We start from the raw sequence: 22,897 nt of genomic DNA on the forward strand, positions 1-22,897 counted from the left end.
GTTTTAGGGTGGGTAGCAAACTTCCCCAGCCAGCCAGCCAGCCAACCACCCTTCCTTGCCAAGCTTGGATGTCCCAATAACTTGTGTCCAGTCAGGGTGCTTATGCTAATTAGGCGGCTCTGAACTGGCACATGCAAGGAGAGAAAATAAGCCACTGTGACGGATTTTCCCTCTGTGATCACGCTGAACCAGCCAATATGTTCTCATGCATTTCTACGCCCATTTCAACGGAAATGCCAGTGCAGCGATAAAAAAGTTTTAAAGTCTGGTAAAAAAGTTTTTTTTTTTTTTTTAAGGCATTCTTTAGACCATGTCTTAGCATTTACCACGGGTACAGATTCTGGAATTGACTACATTCTGCTGCACTGACCGTCTTTGTAGCTGGGGATTAGATGAGATTGCCAGTGTTTCAAGGAAGTGTGATGTAGTAGTGATGGGGGACTTCAATTACCCTGATATCTGTTGGGAGACCAGTACTGCCAAAAGCGGCCCTTCCAAGAAATTCCTGACATGTGTGGGTGATAACTTGCTCCTACAGAAAGTGGTGGAAGGAACTAGAGGATCGGCAATCCTTGACTTGATATTGACCAATAGGGATGACTTAGTGGATAAAGTGGCAGTTATGGGAACTCTGGGGGAAAGTGACCACGTCATACTTGAATTCTTGATTATGAAGGAGACAAAAGTCGAGCGTAGCCATACACGTACTCTGGATTTTAGGAAAGCTGATTTTAATAAACTCAGAACTATGATAAGTAAGGTCCCGTGGCAAGGGAGCCTAAAAAGAAAAGGAGTGCAGGATGGGTGGGAGTATTTAAAAAAGGAAATTTTAAAGGCACAGTTACAAACAATTCCAACAAGGAGAAAAGATAGAAGACAACAGAGGAAACCAATGTGGCTCCACAAAAAGCTTAGAGATGACCTGAAAACAAAAAGGGATACATATAGGAAGTGGAAGGAAGGCCAGGCTACAAAAGAAGAGTACAGACAAGTGGCGCAGAAGTGCCAAAATGGCGTCAGGAAGGCTAAAGCTGAGAATGAGCTGAGATTAGCGAGGGATGCTAAAAGCAATAAAAAGGCTTTCTTCAGATATGTGAGTAGTAAAAGACAGAGGAAAGAAATGGTGGTTCAACTGCTTAATGAGGATGGCAAATTGATAACAGATGACAAAGAAAAGGCTGAAGTGCTCAATTCCTACTTTGCCTCAGTCTTCTCCCAAAAGCGGGTCTATGACCCCCCTGGAAAAAGTGAAGCAGAAGTTGAGGGGGCAGGATTACAGTTTGAGATTGATAAACAAATGGTCAAAGAACACCTAATTTCCTTGAATGAGTTCAAATCTCCAGGGCCCGATGAACTGCATCCTAGAGAAATGAAGGAGCTAGCAGAAGAACTCTCAGAACCTTTGTCTATTATCTTTTATCTTCTATTATCATGGAAGACGGGTGAGGTGCCGGACGACTGGAGGAGGGCTAATGTTGTTCCTTTCTTCAAAAAGGGCAAAAAGGAGGAACCTGGGAACTACAGACCAGTCAGTCTGACATCCATCCCTGGGAAAATTCTGGAGAAGATTATAAAGAAGTCAATCTGTAAACACCTTGAAATCAATGCGGTGATCACTAGAAGCCAACATGGATTTGTCAAGAGTCCTGTCAGACAAATTTGATCTCATTTTTTGATAAGGTAATCTCCCTTGTGGACCGTGGGAATGCTGTGAATGTCATATATCTTGACTTCAGCAAAGCTTTTGATAAAGTGCCACATGATATTCTGATTAACAAACTAGCTAAAAGTGGGCTAGATGGAATAACTATTAGGTGGATTCACAGTTGGCTACAGAATCGGACTCAAAGAGTACTTATCAATGGAACCTTCTCAAACTGGGGAGAGGCAACGAGTGGGGTACCGCAGGGCTCAGTTTTGGGCCCAGTGCTCTTCAACATTTTTATTAATGATTTGGACGAGGAGGTGCAGGGAACGCTGATCAAATTTGCAGATGACACAAAATTGGGTGGGACAGCTAATAAGACAGAAACAAACTTCAAAGTGATCTTGATAGGCTGGAGTGCTGGGCTGAAAACAACAGAATGAAATTTAATAGGGATAAATGCCAAGTTCTACATTTAGGAAATAGAAACCAAATGCACAGTTACAAGATGGGGGATACTTGGCTCAGCAATACTACAAACGAGAAGGATCTTGGAATTGTTGTAGATCGCAAGCTGAATATGAGCCAACAGTGCGATATGGCTGCAAGAAAGGCCAATGCTATTTTGGGCTGCATTAATAGAAGTATAGCTTCCAAATCGTGTGAGGTACTGATTCCTCTCTATTCGGCCCTGGTTAGGCCTTATCTAGAGTATTGTGTCCAGTTCTGGGCTCCACAATTCAAGAAGGACGCAGACCAGCTGAAGCGTGTTCAGAGGAGGGCAACCAGGATGATCAGGGGTCTGGAAACAAAGCCCTATGAAGAGAGACTGAAAGAACTGGGCATGTTTAGCCTGGAGAAGAGAAGATTGAGGGGAGACATGATAGCACTCTTCAAATACTTGAAAGGTTGTCACACAGAGGAGGGCCAGGATCTCTTCACGATCCTCCCAGAGTGCAGGACACGGAATAACCGGCTCAAGTTAAAGGAAGCCAGATTCCAGCTGGACATCAGGAAAAACGTCCTGACTGTTAGAGCAGTACGACAATGGAATCAGTTACCTAGGGAGGTTGTGGGCTCTCCCACACTAGAGGCCTTCAAGAGGCAGCTGGACAACCATCTGTCAGGGATGCTTTAGGGTGAATTCCTGCATTGAGCAGGGGGTTGGAGTCGATGGCCTTGTGGGCCCCTTCCAACTCTGCTATTCTATGATTCTGTGAGATCACTCCAAGATGCGGAATACAACTCCTCAAGCACCCGTACTGTTAAGAATATGGGCACTACTTCTGATTGTCTCCAATTAATCTCACAGGATCTGGAGAATAGTACATAGATACAGTAATAAGTTTTCCGAAATATTCACAAATATTATCCACAATTTAGCCTCAGTTTTTTCCTTCATGATAATGGGGCTACAGCTTGGGCTGCAAGTCAATTCATCTCCATCGCCTCCATCCTGCTTGGCCCCTGGCTCCAATGGCTCTTCACGCCTGCAGAAGGCCTGTCCCTTTCTGCAACAGAATCTTGGCAAATGCTAGTTGGATGAGTGGCTTGACTTGAGTGTGTTGACAGTTCTGGCTGTAGCCTAAATTGAACTGAATGGTGCTCCCTCAACACAGTAGTGTTCATTTTGAACCACTGTCTCTATTTTGTAGCAATGATGGCACAGCTGTTTGCTAACAATGGAGTGGTGTGGAGTAGTGCTGTTAACCTGAAACCAAAGTAAGTAACTTTAAACCTGCCATGGGGGGCAGGGAAGATTAAACCACCCCTTGCACTGCCATTTAACTTAGGAAAAAAGCTTAAGAGCAGTGCAAAGGGCTATCTTTATTGGTGCCATAAAAAAGGGAAGGGTTAAACCTCCCCACCTCAATCTTAAGTAATCAGCAAGGAACATTGGAGCAGCCGGGAAAAGAGGGTTGGGCTGTAGATAAAGTGAATCTTTATCTACAGCCCTTCCTTGTTTTCCCTGCAGTTGAACTGTTCTTGCCAAAGCAGGGGGAGGTTTAACTCCCTTCCCTTGTGATAGCTCACTGATGAAGCTCACTCTTACACTTTTTTGGGAGCTTAATATTTATTTATTTATTAAATTTATATACCTCCCCATAGCCGAAGCTCTCTGGGCAGTTTACAAAAGTTAAAAAGAGTGAACATTAAAAAAGTATACAAAATTTAAAACCATCAAAAATATAAAAACAACAGTATAAAACAGTATTCATTTTAATCAACAACAGTTCTGGGGTCCATTAACAAACAAACAAACTTAGCATATGTTGTTAAATGCCTGGAAGAAGAGAAAGGTCTTGACCTGGCACCGAAAAGATAACAATGTTGGCGCCAGGCGAGCCTCATCAGGGAGATCATTCCATAATTGGGGGGCCACCAATGAAAAGGCCCTCTCCCTTGTTGCCATTCTCCGAGCTTCCCTCAGGGTAGGCACCTGGAGGAGGACCTTAGATGTTGAACGTAGTGTATAGGTAGGTTCATGTCGAGAGAGGTGTTCTGTCATGTATTGTGGTCCCAAGCCGTGTATTGGGCTCAGAAACATATAGGCAACCAATGCAAGTGGGCTGGCATCGGTGTTATATGTTCGAACCTTCTGGTTCCAGTTATAAATCTGGCCACTGCATTTTGCACAAGCTGCAGCTTCTGAACCGTCTTCAAATGCTGCCCCACGTAGAAGGCATTGCAGTAAACTAATTCGCAGGTTACCAGAACATGGATGACTGAAGCTAGGTTATCCTTGTCCAGATAGGGGTGTAGCTGGGCCACCAAATGGAGTTGGTAGAAGGCACTCCGTGCCACCGAGGCCACCTGAGCCTCAAGTGACAGAGATGGTTCTAGGAGAACCCCCAAGCTATGAACCTGGTCCTTCAGGGGGAGTGCAACCCCATCCAGAACAGGTTGAACACCCACTATCTGGCCAGAAGAACCACCCACCAGCAACATCTCAGTCTTGTCTGGATTGAATTTCAGTTTATTAGCCCTCATTCAGTCCATTGTCACAGCACATCCACAGCCTCACCTGATGAAGATGAAAAGGAAAAGTAGAGCTGTGTGTCATCAGCATACTGATGACAACACACTCTAAAATTCCGGATGACCGCACCCAACGGTTTCATGTACATGTTAAACAGCATGGGGGACAAGACTGATCCCTGCAGAATCCCATACTGGAGAATCTATGGGGCTGAGCAATGTTCCCCAAGCACCACCTTCTGGAGCCAACCAGCCAAGTAGGAGCAGAACCACTGCAATGCAGTGCCACCCACTCCCAACTCAGCCAGACGTTCCAGAAGGATGCCATGGTCGATGGTATCAAAAGCCGCTGAGAGATCAAGGAGAATCAACAGAGTCACACTCCCCCTGTCTTTCTCCCGACATAGGTCATCATACAGGGTGACCAAGGCTGTTTCCGTGCCAAAACCAGGCCTCAAAAACCGACTGAAATGGATCCAGATAATCAGTCTCATCAGTCTCATCCAAGAGTGTCTGGAGCTGGATCGCCACCATCCACTCAAGGACCTAACCCAGAAATGGAACATTTGCCACTGGCCTGTAGTTGCTAAGTTTTCTGGGTCCAAGGAAGTTTTCTTCAGGAGTGGTCTCACTGCCACCTCTTTCAGACGGCCTGGGACCACTCCGTCTCACAGTGAGGGGGCACAATTCTCATCAGTTTTGCAGGGGGTAGGGAAGGATTAAGCCTCCCTTGACTCACAAACCCACCTCTGCTGGTTGGTAGGGAAAAGCCGAGCTGCATGGAAAAGGAGGTTGAAGCCACCCCACCTCTTTCTTGCTGCCTAGCAGCAGGGGAGGCTCCAGGTCACATAAAGTTCAACAGTAGGCTGCATGCAGCTGATTGGCCACCTCTGAACCAGAGATGGTTTTGGGAGCTTATGCATATTGATTGAAGAATGTGCATAATTCTAAGACAATGGACAAAATCTAATAGAAATGTGCTCATTTCTTGGGCCATGTTGGGGAGTATGTATATAGACCAGGAAATATCCACAGGTCCCTCCTCATGGACAGATTAGGGCGAATGTGCACAATGGTCTGCAGTTATGCACATGAGCCATCCAACTCGCATTGTCCCTAACGGATATATTTAAATGTATCCTGATGTAGGATGCTTAGTTCAGTGCTTAATCCAAAAAGCCATTCTGCGGTGTCAAAGAACATGTCTGCATCAGGCAAAAATCCTGCAACTTTACTGGAGCTTCTGCTTCTGGATTTCTTGTGGGAGTAGATCGGGACCTTTCCACGTGATTTTTCTTTCTTTCTTTTTTCTTCAGCAAGGTCTATATGTTCCATTTTAAAGCCACTAGATGGCGCTGTTGTATTATTTGTGATAATTCACCATGGCATCAATACACTATAGAGTTAAAGCAGTTCATTGCAGGAGGAAGAAAAATGCGCTGACTTTCATTGTCACAAAAAAACAGCTTGCAAAGAGAGGATGACAAAGTCATCTATAGGACTCGCGAACTTCTGTGAGTGACCAATCATGAGTGCACTATAAATGCCTTGTGTAGAAACAGCCAAACTCTACAATTAGCTGGTCTGATTTTTCTCTCCCTTCTCCCCTCCCTGCAGTGTGCCTTTCCGCATAAAGGAGAAACAACAAGAATTACAGAAGGAAAAGATGGAAGTCAAAAATCTGGACATTTGGAAGCCTGCTCCAACTTTGCTGCATGCTTTATTTGCAACTGGCTTGACCAGAAGATTAACTTTACAACAATCTTAGACGCAAAGGCAATGTTTGCTCAAAAGTTAATGTTTTTTTTTACAGTGTGTGTTACATTCCTGCGAATATATCTGGTACAATTTCGTACACTTTCTTTTCTAAGAGCAGTCACCACTTTTTGAACTATTTGTTGAAGCTATTTATTTTCCAAACTTACTATTAACTATGAATGGTTAAATAGATCAGGTTTTTATAAAAAGAAAGTAAAACATAGTTTGCTTATTTTGTTATAAAGTCTTTAAAAAAAACCCTGATCTGTCAATATGAAATAAACGTTTTGTGAAGAAAGGATTGCATTTAATAGTAGCTCTCCAGTGATAAAAATGTCAACTAACCTTCCCTGGGTTTTTGTGTGTGTGTGTGTGTGTGTGTGTGTGTGTGTGTGTGTGTGTATGTATGTTGTAAGCTCCCTGTTCTACAGAACCTTAAAGAGCCAATGTGTGATGACTCTCTGTAGTTCTGCAGTGATGAGAAAATGCATTTTACACTTGCTCAAGGGTGCTTTCATCAATCCTCAGTCAATAACTTCCAAGACGAGCAGACAAGCAGGTGGGAACTCTTAAAATCATCTAGCACCTGCTCCTTGTTAGCTGTTGCCTGTCAGCTGGCATCTTGGCCAACAGAGTTTGCTCCCACTCCATTGTCAGTAAACATAGAATCATAGAATAGCAGAGTTGGAAGGGGCCTACAAGGCCATCGAGTCCAACCCCCTGCTCAATGCAGGAATCCACCCTAAAGCATCCCTGACAGATGCTTGTCCAGCTGCCTCTTGAAGGCCTCTAGTGTGGGAGAGCCCACAACCTCCCTAGGTAACTGATTCCACCGTCGCACTGCTCTAACAGTTAGGAAGTTTTTCCTGATGTCCAGCTGGAATCTGGCTTCCTTTAACTTGAGCCCGAACATCTAGCTGATGTTTGGGATGAGTGGACATTTGCTGGCTCAGGGGCATTATTTTACATGGGAGTTTTAATATGTGCCTGGTAAATTCACTGGATTACTGAGGTTGGGGTGGGGAGCCTCTATGAATGTGGCCATGGGTAGGGGGAAGGTATGGTGTTGAGGGATTAATGGGCCAGTTGAGGAGAAGTTAGATACAACCTTGCCATGGTTGGATCACTTCCTATGAGGTTTAGACTCTTAGGGCGCAACTCCTGTGACCACGAGACACTGTCTGGACGAGCCATAGGATTGTTCAGTTTCTGGGTTATTGTGGTCCTGAACCAGGTAACCAGCACCTTCAATTGGGCTTGCATACGCACAGGCAGACAGCGCAAGCAGGCTAGAATTGGTTGTGTATGCTCAGACTTGGTCCTGCTATTAATCAGGCTGCCGAATTTTGTACAAATTGTAGCAGTCTTCAAAAGCAGCCCCAAATAGAATGCATGCAGTATTCTGACTTAGAGGCTACTAGAGCATCACTATTGAATCCAGGTTATCCTGGTTACCCTACCCACTTTGGCTGGGCCACCAGCCAAAGTGGGTAGAAGGCCACCTCAGCTTCAGGTGACAGTGATGGCTCCAGGAAAAACCCCAAGCTACCAACCTGTTCCTTCAGAAGACTGTAACCCCACCCAGTACAGGATGAACACCTTCCATCCGGTCAAAAGAACCACCCACTAACAGCATCTCAGTCTTGTCTGGACTGAGTTTCAGTTTATTAGCCCTCATCCAGTCCATTGTTTTAGCCAGGCACTGATTCTATCACCTCACCTGATTCATGTCACCTGATGAAGATGAAAAGGAGAAGTAGAGCTGTATGTCATCAGAATACTGATGGCAATGCACTCCAAAACACTGGATGTCCCCACTGAATGGTTTAATGTAGATGTTCAATTGCATGAGGAACAAACCTGGCCCCTGCGGTCTCCCTGCCTTTTTTTAATTGTTCTGAGCTCCAAGACATGCCATGTAGCTATACAAACTATTAACCAGGAGAGGGCACTTGGGAGCAATTTCATCAACTGCCAGGGCCATTTCTGTATTTCACAAATTGACCAGGGTTTCAACAGGAGTGCCATCCAGATCAGTGCCTAGAGCCCTCTGGAAACCATCCAGATCCATGGTTTCTGTCTCTGGGGCAGATCATCTTAATAGGTGCCTCACTTTTGCAGAGGGGAAAAGTTGCTGTGGTCTGATTATGACAAAAGGACCATTTCAAAGTCTGCCACCTTCAGATCACCTTCTCTATGGCCAGCTGGAAAAAAACAAGTCTAGAGGGTGCCCTGCTACATGTGTTGGGCAGATGACATGTGGGGACAGTTGTGTTGTACAAATTCCTCCCTGCAGTTCGCAAATAAACGAAAGCGTGAGTGTTGAATCCTCAATGTTTTATTCAGAGAAGTCTTCCAAAACAAAACAACCAGGCTGGTAGCATCAACTAATAACAAAGTAATTGTCTTACCCTAAATCACAGTAAGCATAACAACTTTACGGTTCTCTTTGATAAATGTTCCCTTCACATCAAACAGCATACTCCCTTCTCTGGCAGTGGCAGTGGCAGCAGCCTACACTACACTACACTACACTACACTACACTACACTACACTACACCCCACCCCACCCCACCCCACCCCACCCCACCCCACACACTGCTGTGAAAGAGAGAGCCTTTTACTTACTCTACCCAATCACCAACAGGTGTTCTGAGCTTGCAAGTCTCTGCCAATAATCTGCCAATAATTACTGTTAAGGTTAACACGAAAACCTGACATCCCCCTGCTTTTTGTGTACACTGATACAGTAATTACCTTATTTAATATAATTGCAAGTATTTTGTCAATTTCTGATGTTGTTCTTTACTTATAGGTTTAGACAACAGATCCGCAGGAATGTCTTTTCCAGTTAAATATTGAATTTGTAACAAACCATTTCTTATACACTCCTTTGCATAGCACAATTTGATTTGTAGATATTTGGTTCTTTGTTTACAACTATCAGTTTTTAAGATAGAAATGCTTGATTGATTGTCTTGATAAACAACAACAGGTTTTGGTACATCAATCTCGGCATCCTTTAACAATTGTAATAACCATTCAATGTTCACAATGGCATAGTTAAATGCATTCAGTTCCGCTTCACAGGAACTTAACGAAACTGTAGATTGTTTTTTACAGGCCCAACCAAATCAACTGTGATTTAACATGTAACAAACACTAGATGTACTTTTTCTATCATTTATATCATCTCCAAAACTAGCATCAGCATGAATTTCTAAACCTCCAGTGCATTCCTTTGTGAACTTCAACCTGTAGTTCAAAGTGCCCTTTAAATAACGTGCTATTCGCTTCATAGCTTTCCAAGTATGTTCTGTGGGTTTAGCAGTTTGCCTGCTCAATAAATTTACACTCACAGAAATATCTGGTTGCCCTAGTATACTTCTGTACAATGTAGCATTTTCAAAATGTTTACTTTGACTATCTGCTTGGAAATTCTGCACCATTGGAGTATCGACAGAATTAGCATTCTGCAAATTAAGTTTGTCAATCACATCATTTATCTTTTTTGATTGATGCAAATAAAAATTGCCCTCTAGGTCTTTTTTTTACCTCTAAAGAAAGATAATTAGTTACATTACCCAAGTCTTTTAACTCAAATTGTTCTTTTAAATTTTGTACAAACCTGTTATATTTTTTTTATCAGACCAAAATATTAACAGATCATCAACATAACACAATACATACAACTTGTGGTCCTTTTCATGTTTAACAAATAAACATTGATCTGCTTGCCCTTGTTTAAATCCCATATCTCTGAGAGTTTTTGACAATTTAGTATTCCACGCTCTTGCAGACTGTTTCAATCCATATAGATATTTTTCAAGTTTGCATACAATGTCTTTGTCGGCTTTAACACCTTCAGGTGGTAACATGTAAATATCTTCATCTAGTTTTGCATATGCATATGTTCATCTAGTTTTAAATATGCTGTTGTTACATCTTGATGTGACACTTGCATATTTTTTTTGTGCAGCAAGTTTAAACATCATCCTTATGCTTTCAAAACGTATTGTGGGTGCAAAAATCTCATGATAATCTTGCCCTTGTATTTGGGCGAAACCACGAGCAACTAACCTTGCTTTGTGGCGTACTATTTTTTCCAAATTGATCAGTTTTTACTTTAAAAATCCACCTGCTGTCAAGAAGTTCCATGAAAGGTTGTTTTTTAACCAACCTCCATGTTTTGTTCTTATCTAACGAGTTTAATTCAGTTTGTATAGCTTGAAGCCAAGGCTTAGCATCTTCTTCAGACAGTTTCTGTACATCTTTATAACTTTGAGGTTCATAAATGGCTCTACCAGCAAATTCATCCTGGTATCTCACAGGGGGTATACCTTTGGTAGAACGTTCTGACTTACGCACTGCAGCATGCTCATCCTTAGAACTGTCAGAACCACTGTTTGCACCATAGTATGGGTGCAGTTTTCTGCATCACTCCCAGATTCTTCTGCATCACTCCCAGATTCTTCTGATTGTTTTAAAATGTCCCTTTCACTATTGCTATCATCATTTTAATCACTATCGCTATCATCACTTTCTGTTTCACTTTCGTTAACAGGAGTGGATTGGAAGATTCCAACTCGTTCCCAATTAACATTATAATCAACACTCCTTGTTAATCTTACATTTTTAGTACTTGACATAAGCTCTCTATATGACCCTTTTTTGTATCCAAGAAATATTCCATGTTGCCCTTTTTCTTGTAATTTCTGACTCTGGGGTGTATGCACCCACATGTCAGATCCAAAAATCCTAAAATGGCTCACAGAAGGTTTTTTGTCATATAATTTTTGATAAGGAGTGCACTTCATTACTGAACTTATGCTTCTATTACGTACATAGTTAAAACAGTTCAGTGCCTCTGCCCAGAACTCCTCTCCTAAGTTGGCATCATGCAGAAGTGTTTTTAACCCCTGCAATAGGGTTTGGTTCATTCTTTCACACAAACCGTTCTGCCATGGAGAACGTGGAGTGGCAACCATGTGCTCAATGCCATGCTGTGTAAGGAAACCTTCAAACTCCGCAGAGCAAAATTCTCCACCTCTGTCAGTAAAAAAACAGGTGACTTGGGTATTATGCCTATTATTAACCCAAGCACAAAATGATTTAAACCTTTCCAATGCCTCATTTTTCTTCTGAAGCATATATACAAAAGAATATCTAGTATATTGATCTATGAGCACCATAAAATAATTTGCTCCTCCTCTGGAAACCTTAAGTGGTCCAACAAGATCTCCATGAACAAACTGGAATGGCTTTTCAGCCTTTCTACTTGTGATTTTTCCTTTAGGGACTTGCTTTACCTTATGCTTTGCACAAGATACACATTTCATGCGGTACTTACAACTTTTCAGTTTTATCCCTTGCTACTATAGGCTGCATTTTAGATACCGCTTTAAAATTTAGATGACCAAACAGCCTATGAGAAGAGTGAATACAGTTATCATGTAATTGAGTATTTGACTTTGATTTCACAGTTTTAACCACACAACACTGACTATCATTCTCCTCTTTTTCATTCCAGTATGATGAGAAACAGCCCATTTCTCTTTTTAGCATACAAGACCACTTTGTTGTTTTTTATCAATTCACATTTGAACTTTGAGAATTTAACAACAACATTTTGCTTAGTTAATTGTGACACACTCAATAAATTTTCAGATAACTCAGGAGCATATAGTACATTCTTAATTGATGCATTTAGGCTTTTAAGGAACACAGTTCCAAGCCCTTTACTCTCAATTACTTCCCCATTGGCAAGATGGATATTCCCCTTTTGTTTAGTTAAACCTGTAAACAAACTCTTATCTTTGCACATATTGCGGGTAGCACCACTGTCTATCACAAAATGGTCCCACTTTTTCTTTGAAGTGGACACAGCAACAAGCACTTTAACTTGTCGCTTTAACACCCCTTGCTGTTGTCCTTGTCCTTGTTTCTTCTTCTTTTTACAATCTTTACGTATATGCCCTGTTTCTCCACAAGAAAAACTATGACGTACTTTCAGTGCCGCTATCTTCTCACTCTCAGCAGTTAAATTACCCCTGCTGTTCAGCATATGCCTTTGTGAAGGGGCAGCTTCATCGTTGTATCTGGAAGCCACATGCCTATCTACTTCAGACATGAGCCTCACTTGAATAAGTTCAAGAGTCAGCTGTGCTAGGGGCAAAGCAGCTAGTTGAGCAGCAATACTTTCATAACTCTTATTTAAACTGCTCAACACAACGTAGCAGAATTGCAGGTCAGGAATTTCAACTTCACGTCGTAATAACTCATCTCGGAGCGATCTTAAATTCCTCAGATGTTCAGCTAGGTCACCATCTGGAGCAAGTTCAGCCCGATACATTCGTTTAAAATACACAATGGTCGACCCGGTTCCATGATAAAGATGAATTGTCTCTAATGCTGTCCACATTAGTTTTGCAGTTTGTTTTCCACAGATATTAACCAATTGTTGGTCTGAGACAGCCAAAGTAATTAGAGCCTTTGCTTTGGCGTCATCATTATTCCATGCCTGCGTAACAGGAGCGGGAGTATCTTCTGCTATGACTGTCCAAGCTTTTTCTTTCACCAGAAATGCCTCCATCCAGTAACACCAAATAGAAAAATTGGAGTCATCTAGCTGAGGGAAATAAAAGCCACTGTCTTTATGTTCCCCCATTGATCCTTGCTTCAATAGCCAGCAATCAAGCAATTAAACAGTAGCCAGAAGAGCAGCCAAATGTCCAGCACTCACATTGTTTAAACAAATTCACTCTGCCGTCCCGAAGCTTCTCTGGTACTGCATCAAAGGTTCAAAACTCTTCTCCTGGGCCCATAACCAGATGTTGGGGGAATTAGTAGTGTTGTACAAATTCCTCCTTGCAGTTCGCAAATAAACGAAAGCGTGAGCGTTGAATCCTCAATGCTTTTATTCAGAGAAGTCTTCCAAAACAAAACAACCAGGCTGGTAGCATCAACTAATAACAAAGTAATTGTCTTATCCTAAATCACAGTAAGCATAACAGCTTTATGGTACTCTTTGATAAATGTTCCCTTCACATCAAACAGCATACTCCCTTCTCTGGCAGTGGCAGCAGCCTACGCCTACGCCTACGCCACACCACACCACACCACACCCCACCCCACCCCACCCCACCCCACCCCACCCCACCCCACACACTGCTGTGATAGAGCGAGCCTTTTACTTACTCCACTCAATCACCAACAGGTGTTCTGAGCTTGCAAGTCTCTGCAAATAATCTGCCAATAATTACTGTTAAGGTTAACACGAAAACCTGACACTTAATAGATGCCTCACTTTTGCAGAGGGGAAAAGTTGCTGTGGTCTGATTATAACAAAAGGACCATTTCAAAGTCTTCCACCTTCAGATCACCTTCTCTATGGTCAACTGGAAAAAAAACAAGTCTAGAGGGTGCCCTGCTACATGTGTTGGGCAGATGACATGTGGGGACAGTTCCATGGTTGCCGTGGAGGCCATGAAATCCTGAGCTACCCCAGATGAATGTTATTGTTTCCCAAAACCAGCAGCCTGGGGGACCTCAGCATCATCTTTGAGACCACGCCTGTCAGCTGAAGGAAAGAGACTGGGTAACAATGGGTGATACCCCGGCAGAATCTCCAGTCTGGCCCAACACAAGATGCAAACACTCCAGAACAGAAGTCAGATGAAAAGGGAGCCTGGAGAGATAGAATTCATAGAATCATAGAATAGTAGAGTTGGAAGGGGTCTATAAGGCCATCGAGTCCAACCCCCTTCTCAGAGCAAGAATCCACCTTAAAGCATCCCTGACAGATGGCTGTCCAGCTGCCTCTGGAAGGCCTCTAGGATGGGAGAAGAGCCCACGAGCCCATTCCTATAGACTGTGGCACCCCACCCACTCTGCTCAAGTCTACCCTGAGATGTTGAAGCAAGTATCCCAGTGGGCACAACTGGGAGAGACTAAGTCCTCCCTGTTTACCCACCCAGGTCTCAGTTATTCATGCCAGATCTGCTGCCTCATTTGCTATTATATCATGGACGATGGAGACCTCATTGTGCACCCATCTGGCATTTAAGAGCAGCATTCAAATACCTGAGGGCAGCCTGACAGGACAGTCAACAAACCTGTGGGTGAGAAGAGGGCCAGCACAGCCATTAATTGCCTAGACCAAGTTCCCCTTACTTGGTTCACCCTCCTCCCAAAGCCACAGCAACCTGCCCCTGCCCTGATTGCTCCCTCAGGTTCCCCACTTGGCCTTATCCCCTATTCCACATCGCTAACCCTTTCTGCTCCAATAGCATGGGCAGACAGCTGGGCAGGGCACACGAGGTATTTAAGCATACATGTCCCATAGTCCTTGGGTACTACGTGAAGGACAGACACATGCAGACTACTAGGGGCCACGCATCCACACAAATGTTCCATGAATCATAGAATCATAGAATAGTAGAGTTGGGAGGGGCCTATAAGGCCATTGAGTCCAACTCCCATTGAGTCCAACATGCATAAGTCAAGGAAGTTTGTCTTATTGTCTTACTATGATTTTAATTTTTGTGAACCGCCCAGAGAGCTTCGGCTATTGGGCGGTATAGAAATGTAATAATAAATAAAATAAATAAAAATAAATAAATTTACACGCGAACCGTCAAATAATCACATAAAACAAGTGGATGCCAACAGCGTATCCAGGGTTGTAGGTGCGCTCACTGGTTGAGTCAGGCACTGACCCGGGAAGAGTGGGGCGGCTGCTGGAGTGGGCAAGCTCCTTTAGCACATTTAGCTCCCCACCTCCCGTCCAGTTGACCTGCTTTCTATGTCGGCATCTCCCCCATCTAAACTGTGGTCTGAGTTGTAATTGTGGGCCTTCATTGCAATTGATGCCATTCTGCAATTCCGTTCCAGTTTTTGTTAGGGCATTTTCTCCTGCTTTTGCTTGAGTCCTTTCTTAACAACTGAAGTCGGATGATGTGGAATGTTCACGCACAAGCTCCCTTTCACACTGTGTCCCATATAAATGTTCCTTTTCAGAAGTACTATTTCTGTCTTTGAGGGTACTTTGAAAAATCGTTATTAATGGAATTGTCGAATGACTGGGATGAGAAATCTCCATTTGATAAATGTATTTCAACCAAACAAGGATTTCAAATGTTTTCTTTTAATATAGTAAGGAAGAATAGATATTACCAATATTAATGCCTGTTTAATATTGGATTACAGTATGGTGTCCTTGGGGAACAGGCCTATACATTGCGCCCTTGATGACTGGAAGACCCCAGAGGTTTCTGATCATCCAATGCAGGGCAGAAGTGGCAGAGGTTATTTTTGCCTCCTCATCTTCCCGCCCTGCATATTTCGCAAGATGGGCTCCCCCCCCCATCTAGTGATGATGCTTCGGCAGGGGGAAGTGGGCAGCTGGCCTCTCCAGTCCTCTATCCCCCTCCCCCCTCACAGAGGACAGCTGTTGTGTGGGTGATAACATGTGTGGGTGATAACTTTCTCCTACAGAAAGTGGAGGAAGGAACAAGAAGATTGTCAATCCTTGACTTGATATTGACCAATAGGGATGACTTAGAGGATAAAGTGGCAGTTACGTCATACTTGAATTATTGATTATGAAGGAGACAAAAGTTGAGTGTAGCCATACACGTACTCTGGATTTTAGGAAAGCTGTTTTTAATAAACTCAGAACTATGATAAGTAAGGTCCCATGGCAAGTGAGCCTAATGAGAAAAGGAGTGCAGGATGGGTGGTAGTATTTAAAAAAGGAGATTTTAAAGGCACAGTTACAAACAATTCCAACAAGGAGAAAAGATAGAAGACAACAGAGGAAACCAATGTGGCTCCACAAAAAGCTTAGAGATGACCTGAAAACAAAAAAGGATACATATAGGAAGTGGAAGGAAGGCCAGGCTACAAAAGAAGAGTACAGACAGGTGGCACAGAAGTGCCAAAATGGCGTCAGGAAGGCTAAAGCTGTGAATGAGCTGAGATTAGCGAGGGATGCTAAAAGCAATAAAAAGGCTTTCTTCAGGTACGTGAGTAGTAAAAGACAGTGGAAAGAAATGGCGGTTCAACTGCTTAATGAGGATGGCAAATTGATAACAGACGACAAACAAAAGGCTGAAGTGCTCAATTCCTACTTTGCCTCAGTCTTCTCCCAAAAGCGGGTCTACGACCCCCTGGAAAAAGTGAAGCAGAAGTTGAGGGGGCAGGATTGCAGTTTGAGATTGATAAACAAATGGTCAAAGAACACTTAATTTCCTTGAATGAGTTCAAATCTCCAGTGCCCGATGAACTGCATTCTAGAGTAATGAAGGAGCTAGCGGAAGAACTCTCAGAACCTTTGTCTATTATCTTTGCAAAATCATGGAAGACAGGTGAGGTGCCGGACAACTGGAGGAGGGCTAACATTGTCCCTATCTTCAAAAAGGGTAAAAAGGAGGAATCTGGGAACTACAGACCAGTCAGTCTGACATCCTTCCCTGGGAAAATTCTGGAGCAGATTATTAAAAAGTCAGTCTGTAAACACCTTGAAATCAATGCGGTGATTACTAGAAGCCAACATGGATTTGTCAGGAACAAATCCTGTCAGACTACTTTGATCTCATTTTTTAATCGGGTAACCTATCAAGTGGGCTAGATGGAACAACTATTAGGTGGATTCACAGTTGGCTACAGAATCGGACTCAAAGAGTACTTATCAATGGAACCTTCTCAAACTGGGGAGAGGCAACGAGTGGGGTACCGCAGGGCTCAGTCCTGGGCCCAGCGCTCTTCAACATTTTTATTAATGATTTGGACGAGGAGGTGCAGGGAACGCTGATCAAATTTGCAGATGACACTAAATTGGGTGGGATAGCTAATACCCTGGAAGGAAGAAAGAAACTTCAAAGTGATCTTGATAGGCTGGAGTGCTGGGCTGAAAACAACAGAATGAAATTTAATAGGGAAAAATGCCAAGTTCTTCATTGAGGAAAGAGAAACCAAATGCACAGTTACAAGATGGGGGATACTTGGCTCAGCAATACTACAAACGAGAAGGATCTTGGAATTGTTGTAGATTGCAAGCTGAATATGAGCCAACAGTGTGATATGGCTGCAAGAAAGGCCAATGCTATTTTGTGCTGCATTAATAGAAGTATAGCTTCCAAATCACGTGAGGTACTGGTTCCTCTCTATTCGGCCCTGGTTGGGCCTCATCTAGAGTATTGCGTCCAGTTCTGGGCTCCACAATTCAAGAAGGATGCAGATAAGCTAGAGCGTGTTCAGAGGAGGGCAACCAGGATGATCAGGGGTCTGGAAACAAAGCCTTATGCAGAGAGACTGAAAGAAATGGGCATGCCAGGATCTCGTCTCAATCCTCCCAGAGTGCAGGACATGGAATAACGGGCTCAAGTTAAAGGAAGCCAGATTCCAGCTGGACATCAGGAAAAACTTCCTGACTGTTAGAGCAGTACGGCAATGGAACCAGTTACCTAGGGAGGTTGTGGGCTCTCCCACACTAGAGGCCTTCAAGAGGCAGCTTGACAACCATCTGTCAGGGATGCTTTAGGGTAGATCCCTGCATTGAGCAGGGGGTTGGACTCGATGGCCTTGTAGGCCCCTTCCAACTCTACTATTCTATGATTAGAAGAAGAAGAAGAAGAAGAAGAAGAAGAAGAAGAAGAAGAAGAAGAAGAAGACATGCTGATTACTGACTGTAGCAGCCAATCAATACATGCCATCCATCTAGCTACCAAACAAATAGTCTTAAGATCTTGGGCATTTGTTGTATACAAGAAAAATAAATACTTCCTAAATTAGACCAACAGCTGGAGCATATCAGGAAAGAGGGCATAATAATCTTCAGACAAATGAGTGTTACTATGCTATGCACAATAAAAGGATAACTATCCAAATGTACAGTGATTAGCTATCCCGAGTATATGAATAATTTTGTGATGTTAAAAGATAATTTAGGAGTTATCCAGAATTACAGTACTCAGCATTCTGTATTGTTTCTCAAACACTTTGAACTCGCAATTCTGAGCAAACATAACCCTCTCTACTTCCCACTGTTTGTAGGCCAGATCTGCACCAAGCAGGATATAACACTTTGAAAGCAGTTTGGAAATGGCATAGGGAACGTGTCCTAGGCCCCAACAATTTTCAATATTGTTATAAACCATTATAAAGCAGTAGTGTATATCCTACTTATATAAACTGGCTCTTGAAAAAGAGAGAGGGGCTGAGGAAGACTTTCAGTAGTGATAAAATGAAGCCCACACTCTGTTTGCATGGTTCTTGCCCATTTCAATATATGTATACCTAATATATTTCTTTCCTTTTATTCTCCCATTTTGTACTCGGTTGCTATACTGAAATTGGAAACCTAAGACCCACATTCTCTAAATTAAAAGCCCTGCATTTTATCCCAACCATGTGGGTCCTAACTTGTTGGGATAAGGAATTAGGAAAAGGCACTCTGCTTGTGGTAAGAAGCATTCTTGTAATTGCTTTACAAAATAGGAAACATATAAAAATTTGGATTTCTTAAGAACATAAGAATAACCATGCTGGATCAGACCGAGGGTCCATCTAGTCCAGCATTCTGTTCACACAGTGGCAAACCAGCTATTGACCAGGGACCCACAAGCAGGACACAGGGGCAACAGCACACCACGCCCTGCCCCTGGTCCCCAGCAACTGCTGTGCATAGGCTTACTGCCTCTGATACTGGAGATACGTGTAGCCATCAGGACTGGTAGCTATTGATAGCCTTTTCCTGTATACATTTGCTTTTTCTTAGGATTATTAATGGTGGTAAAAGTAGTAGTAATACGAAATAAATAAAAATAATATACGCAATAAATACATCTAGCCTGAAGTATTTCCATTATAAAAGGTCAGTGGATCTTAGAGGGTTGATTTACTTTCATTAAAGGCTTCAACAGTTCTTCTCCCATTAAGATGAATGATGTCTCATTCACCAACAACTTTTTAGGCACCTTGAGCACAAATACCTGACAACATCCAAGTAGACTGTCAATGTACTATATCTGCATAGATGAAAGGCACTTGACCTTGGAAATGAAATCAGTGAAATCCATAGTGCAGGGAAAAGATCTTATTGACAGTACGTTTTTCTTAACATGCACTCAATATGGCGAAATAAGCTAATTACCAATAGACACAGGAGCCCCACAAACTGAACTAACACTAAAGAGAAGAGCAAAACTTCAATATACTCATCTTAGAACTACACCAGTACAAGAGCTGGAGCAATTGGAGTCTTGAGGTTAGGAAAAAGGTTTACTTATTTATTACATTTCTATATTGCCCAATAGCCAAAGATGAGTGGTTTCCTGTTCCAGCTGAGCCTTGCTTCAACAACAAGACCTTCCTAAATTTTTATTTATTTATTTATTTATTTATTTATTTATTTATTACATTTTTATACCTCCCAATAGTCGAAGCTCTCTGGGCAGTTCACAAACATTAAAACCATAATAAAACAACCAACAGTCTAAAAACACAAATACAAAATACAGTATAAAAAGCACAACCAGGATAAAACCACGCAGCAAAAAATTGATATAAGATTAAAATACAGAGTTAGAACAGTAAAATTTAAATTTAAGTTAAAATTAAGTGTTAAAATACTGAGAGAATAAAAAGGTCTTCAGCTGGCGATGAAAGGAGTACAGTGTAGGTACCAGGCAGACCTCTCTGGGGAGCTCATTCCACAGCTGGGGTGCCACAATGGAGAAAGCCCTCCTCCTAGTAGCCACCTGCCTCACTTCCTTTGGCAGGGGCTCACAGAGAAGGGCCCCTGTGGATGATCTTTAAGGTCCAGGCAGGTACATATGGGAGGAGGCATTCCTTCAAATAACCTGGCCCCAAACCGTTTAGGGCTTTGAATGTCAATACCAGCACTTTGAATCGGGCCCGGACCTGGACTGGCAGCCAATAAAGTTGTAAAAGGACTGGTGTAATGTGGTCTCCTCATTGGTTATCCTTTGGTCCACCTAACCAAAGAATATCCAAGGTTATTCTTTGCTCCTTGCTCCTACCTACTGGTTTGCCCTTCAGTCCTCCTGAGTGGTCCGGTTTACTGCCTTGTCCCACAGTTACTAGTTACTTGCTCACCTCAGTCCATGATACAGCCCTGACAGAAGTCTATAGATACCAAAGTAAGCTTTAATCTGATAGTTGTTTTTGGAGGATCCTGTCTAAAAATCATGCAAATTCAGGATTATCTGTTTTTATTTTCTAGATCCATCTTTTACCTCGTCATTTTGTGGGGGTGCCCATAGCACATTCTCAAACTTCCAGATTTGCCCGTACTCCAAAAAAGGTTGGGATCCCTGTCTATTGCATTGAAACTGGGATTCAGAGCTGTACAGAATTGCTCCTCTGCAGATAATCACCCACACCCTTTTGTGATTGCACTGAGCATTTTATCAGCTCTGCTGTGTCCTCAAAAATATTATGGCAATACACTTCAATACTTCACAGATTACAAGCTCCATCCAACGAGCATTTTATTGCATGCTCGTGACTGGGCACTCACAGATCCTCTGAGGTAGCTCACATGACATCGTCTGCCTCTTGCGCTCCCAGGGTGTGATTTAGCTATCATCAACAACACCGCACCACAAGAAAAATCAGAAAAACTCCAAAATATTTTTTAAACCGAAGTTGCTGCTCTCTCTTGCTGTGTGTGGAAGAAGCAGCGTGTTCACAATGAGGGATTGAGTGGCCCTCATGCACCTCGTTTACTTCCTGCTTGAAAACAGGTAGAAACTGATAGCTTCATCCCATGTACCTGTTTCCCTCGAATTATCCCCTACAGCGCTAAGCTGTCATCATTGTTGTTGCTGCTGCTAGCTAAATCACACCCCGGGCGGCAGTGCTCCTAAGATCCTTTACATACCAGGAAAATGGGTTTAAGGGGGGAAATGTAAAAAAAAAAATCATTAAAAAATCAATGGATAACCCAATCCAATTCAAATTTGGCATGCTTAAACTCTCCTTAATATCTATTACTGTACCAATTTTGATGTCTTTATCTTTAAAACTTATGCAGATGTAAGCATTTGTTTAATTTGAAGTTTAAGAGTATCAAATCCTGCTCCTGTGCCCCCAGTGGCCACTCAGAAAACAACAAATGATTCACTCCAAAACTAGTAGCGAAATAGGACGTGTCTTTTAGCTTTATAGCACAATTAAAGCAGGATGCATGGGAGTATTTCACAGTAAAAGCAGATTATAAACTGGAAAACTTCAGAGTCCTTTGCATGCAGTTCGCAGTGACTGCACAGTATGATGCTGATGTGATAAAGTTATGAGTGTCCGCGGAGAAGCAGCCTTAGCCAGCATTTCTTCCAAGGTGTGATGGAGCTTTAATAGAGCAGGGAGTTAAACAATTAAACATTTTGATTTGAGTCAGTTTTTGCAGTAGATCTTCGTAAATCTAATTTAATTAGATATCTGGGGATAGTTCATACTTTCCCCCCAAAAGTGGACTTGCTTTCTTTTTCTTCAAGCCAAATTCTCAGAAAGGTCTGTCAGATTCTTGAGAAATACACATGAACTCACTGGAGTTGTTCAGGTGATCAGTGGGGTAAACAATGCAGTGTCAGTTATTGCCCCCACTCCTGTCTGTGCCGGCCCCACAACCAGGGTTACTTTAATTACCTGCATTACAGGTTCCTTTGTCATCCAAACCTGGCATGTGGCACGGGTGTAGTGCATTTTCACCCACCCTACAACCCCTACTGCAGGCTATAGATTGTAGAGTGGGAGAAAATGCACTACACCTATGTAGCACTCTGAGTTCACATGACAGTGCAACCCATGATGCAGCGCAAATAATTAGGGTCATCCTGGTCATGCAACTGACATCTGCGGGGACAAGGGAAAGAACTAACTCTGCGTTATTTCCCCCCACTGATCATCCAAATCCAGACACTGCACAACATGCTAACCCAGAATGGGTTGTTTGCTGGAATAATCCATGGTAGGTTAGCATGTTGTGCGAACCCAAACCAGTTTTGTCAGGGTGACGTGTTTTCCCCAAACAAACCACCCTGATAACCCAGGGTCTGTTGTGGGGGCTGTTTTCCTCCACCACATCTGAATGCCACTGGCTAGCTTCAGGGGCAGAAGACAAGCCATGTAGCACACAGCTCTCTTCTTGAACACCTTGCTGCCACCTCCCAACATCTGCTGCCTAAGGCAACCCCATCACTCTGCTTAATGGTAGGCCCAACCATGCAATTTGCTCTATTATGCTGCTGCTGCCGCTGCCACCGCTGCCGCCACCTCCTTCCAGTTGGCTTAGGAGCTTTGTACAGTCTGGTGATGACAAAGGGATCAGAGCCACATGTTTGCATCATCACACATGTTTTCAGTTGGCCACACAACAGTTTCAGCCACTCATGCAGCCAATGGTGGTGTACACCACTAATGGTGATGTAACCCGAGCCTGCCCATCAGAAAATAAGAACAGCAGGACACAATGTTGAGCTATGGGTGTGTGGG

General features: G+C 42.9%; 1 protein-coding gene across 1 annotated transcript in view; it reads left to right on the plus strand.

Moving 5' to 3' along the window:
- SPATS1 (spermatogenesis associated serine rich 1) overlaps positions 1 to 6,412 on the plus strand; it is a 34,602-nt gene extending 28,190 nt beyond the window's left edge. Inside the window, exon 8 of the mRNA XM_063115846.1 lies at positions 6,242 to 6,412. Within this exon, the coding sequence (XP_062971916.1) occupies positions 6,242 to 6,392 (151 nt within the window). The 3' untranslated portion in view covers positions 6,393 to 6,412. The remainder of the gene's footprint in view (positions 1 to 6,241) is intronic.
- Positions 6,413 to 22,897: the final 16,485 nt, after the last annotated feature.

Source organism: Elgaria multicarinata, chromosome 2 (genome assembly GCF_023053635.1).
Source record: "Elgaria multicarinata webbii isolate HBS135686 ecotype San Diego chromosome 2, rElgMul1.1.pri, whole genome shotgun sequence".
NCBI classification, from domain to species: domain Eukaryota; kingdom Metazoa; phylum Chordata; class Lepidosauria; order Squamata; family Anguidae; genus Elgaria; species Elgaria multicarinata.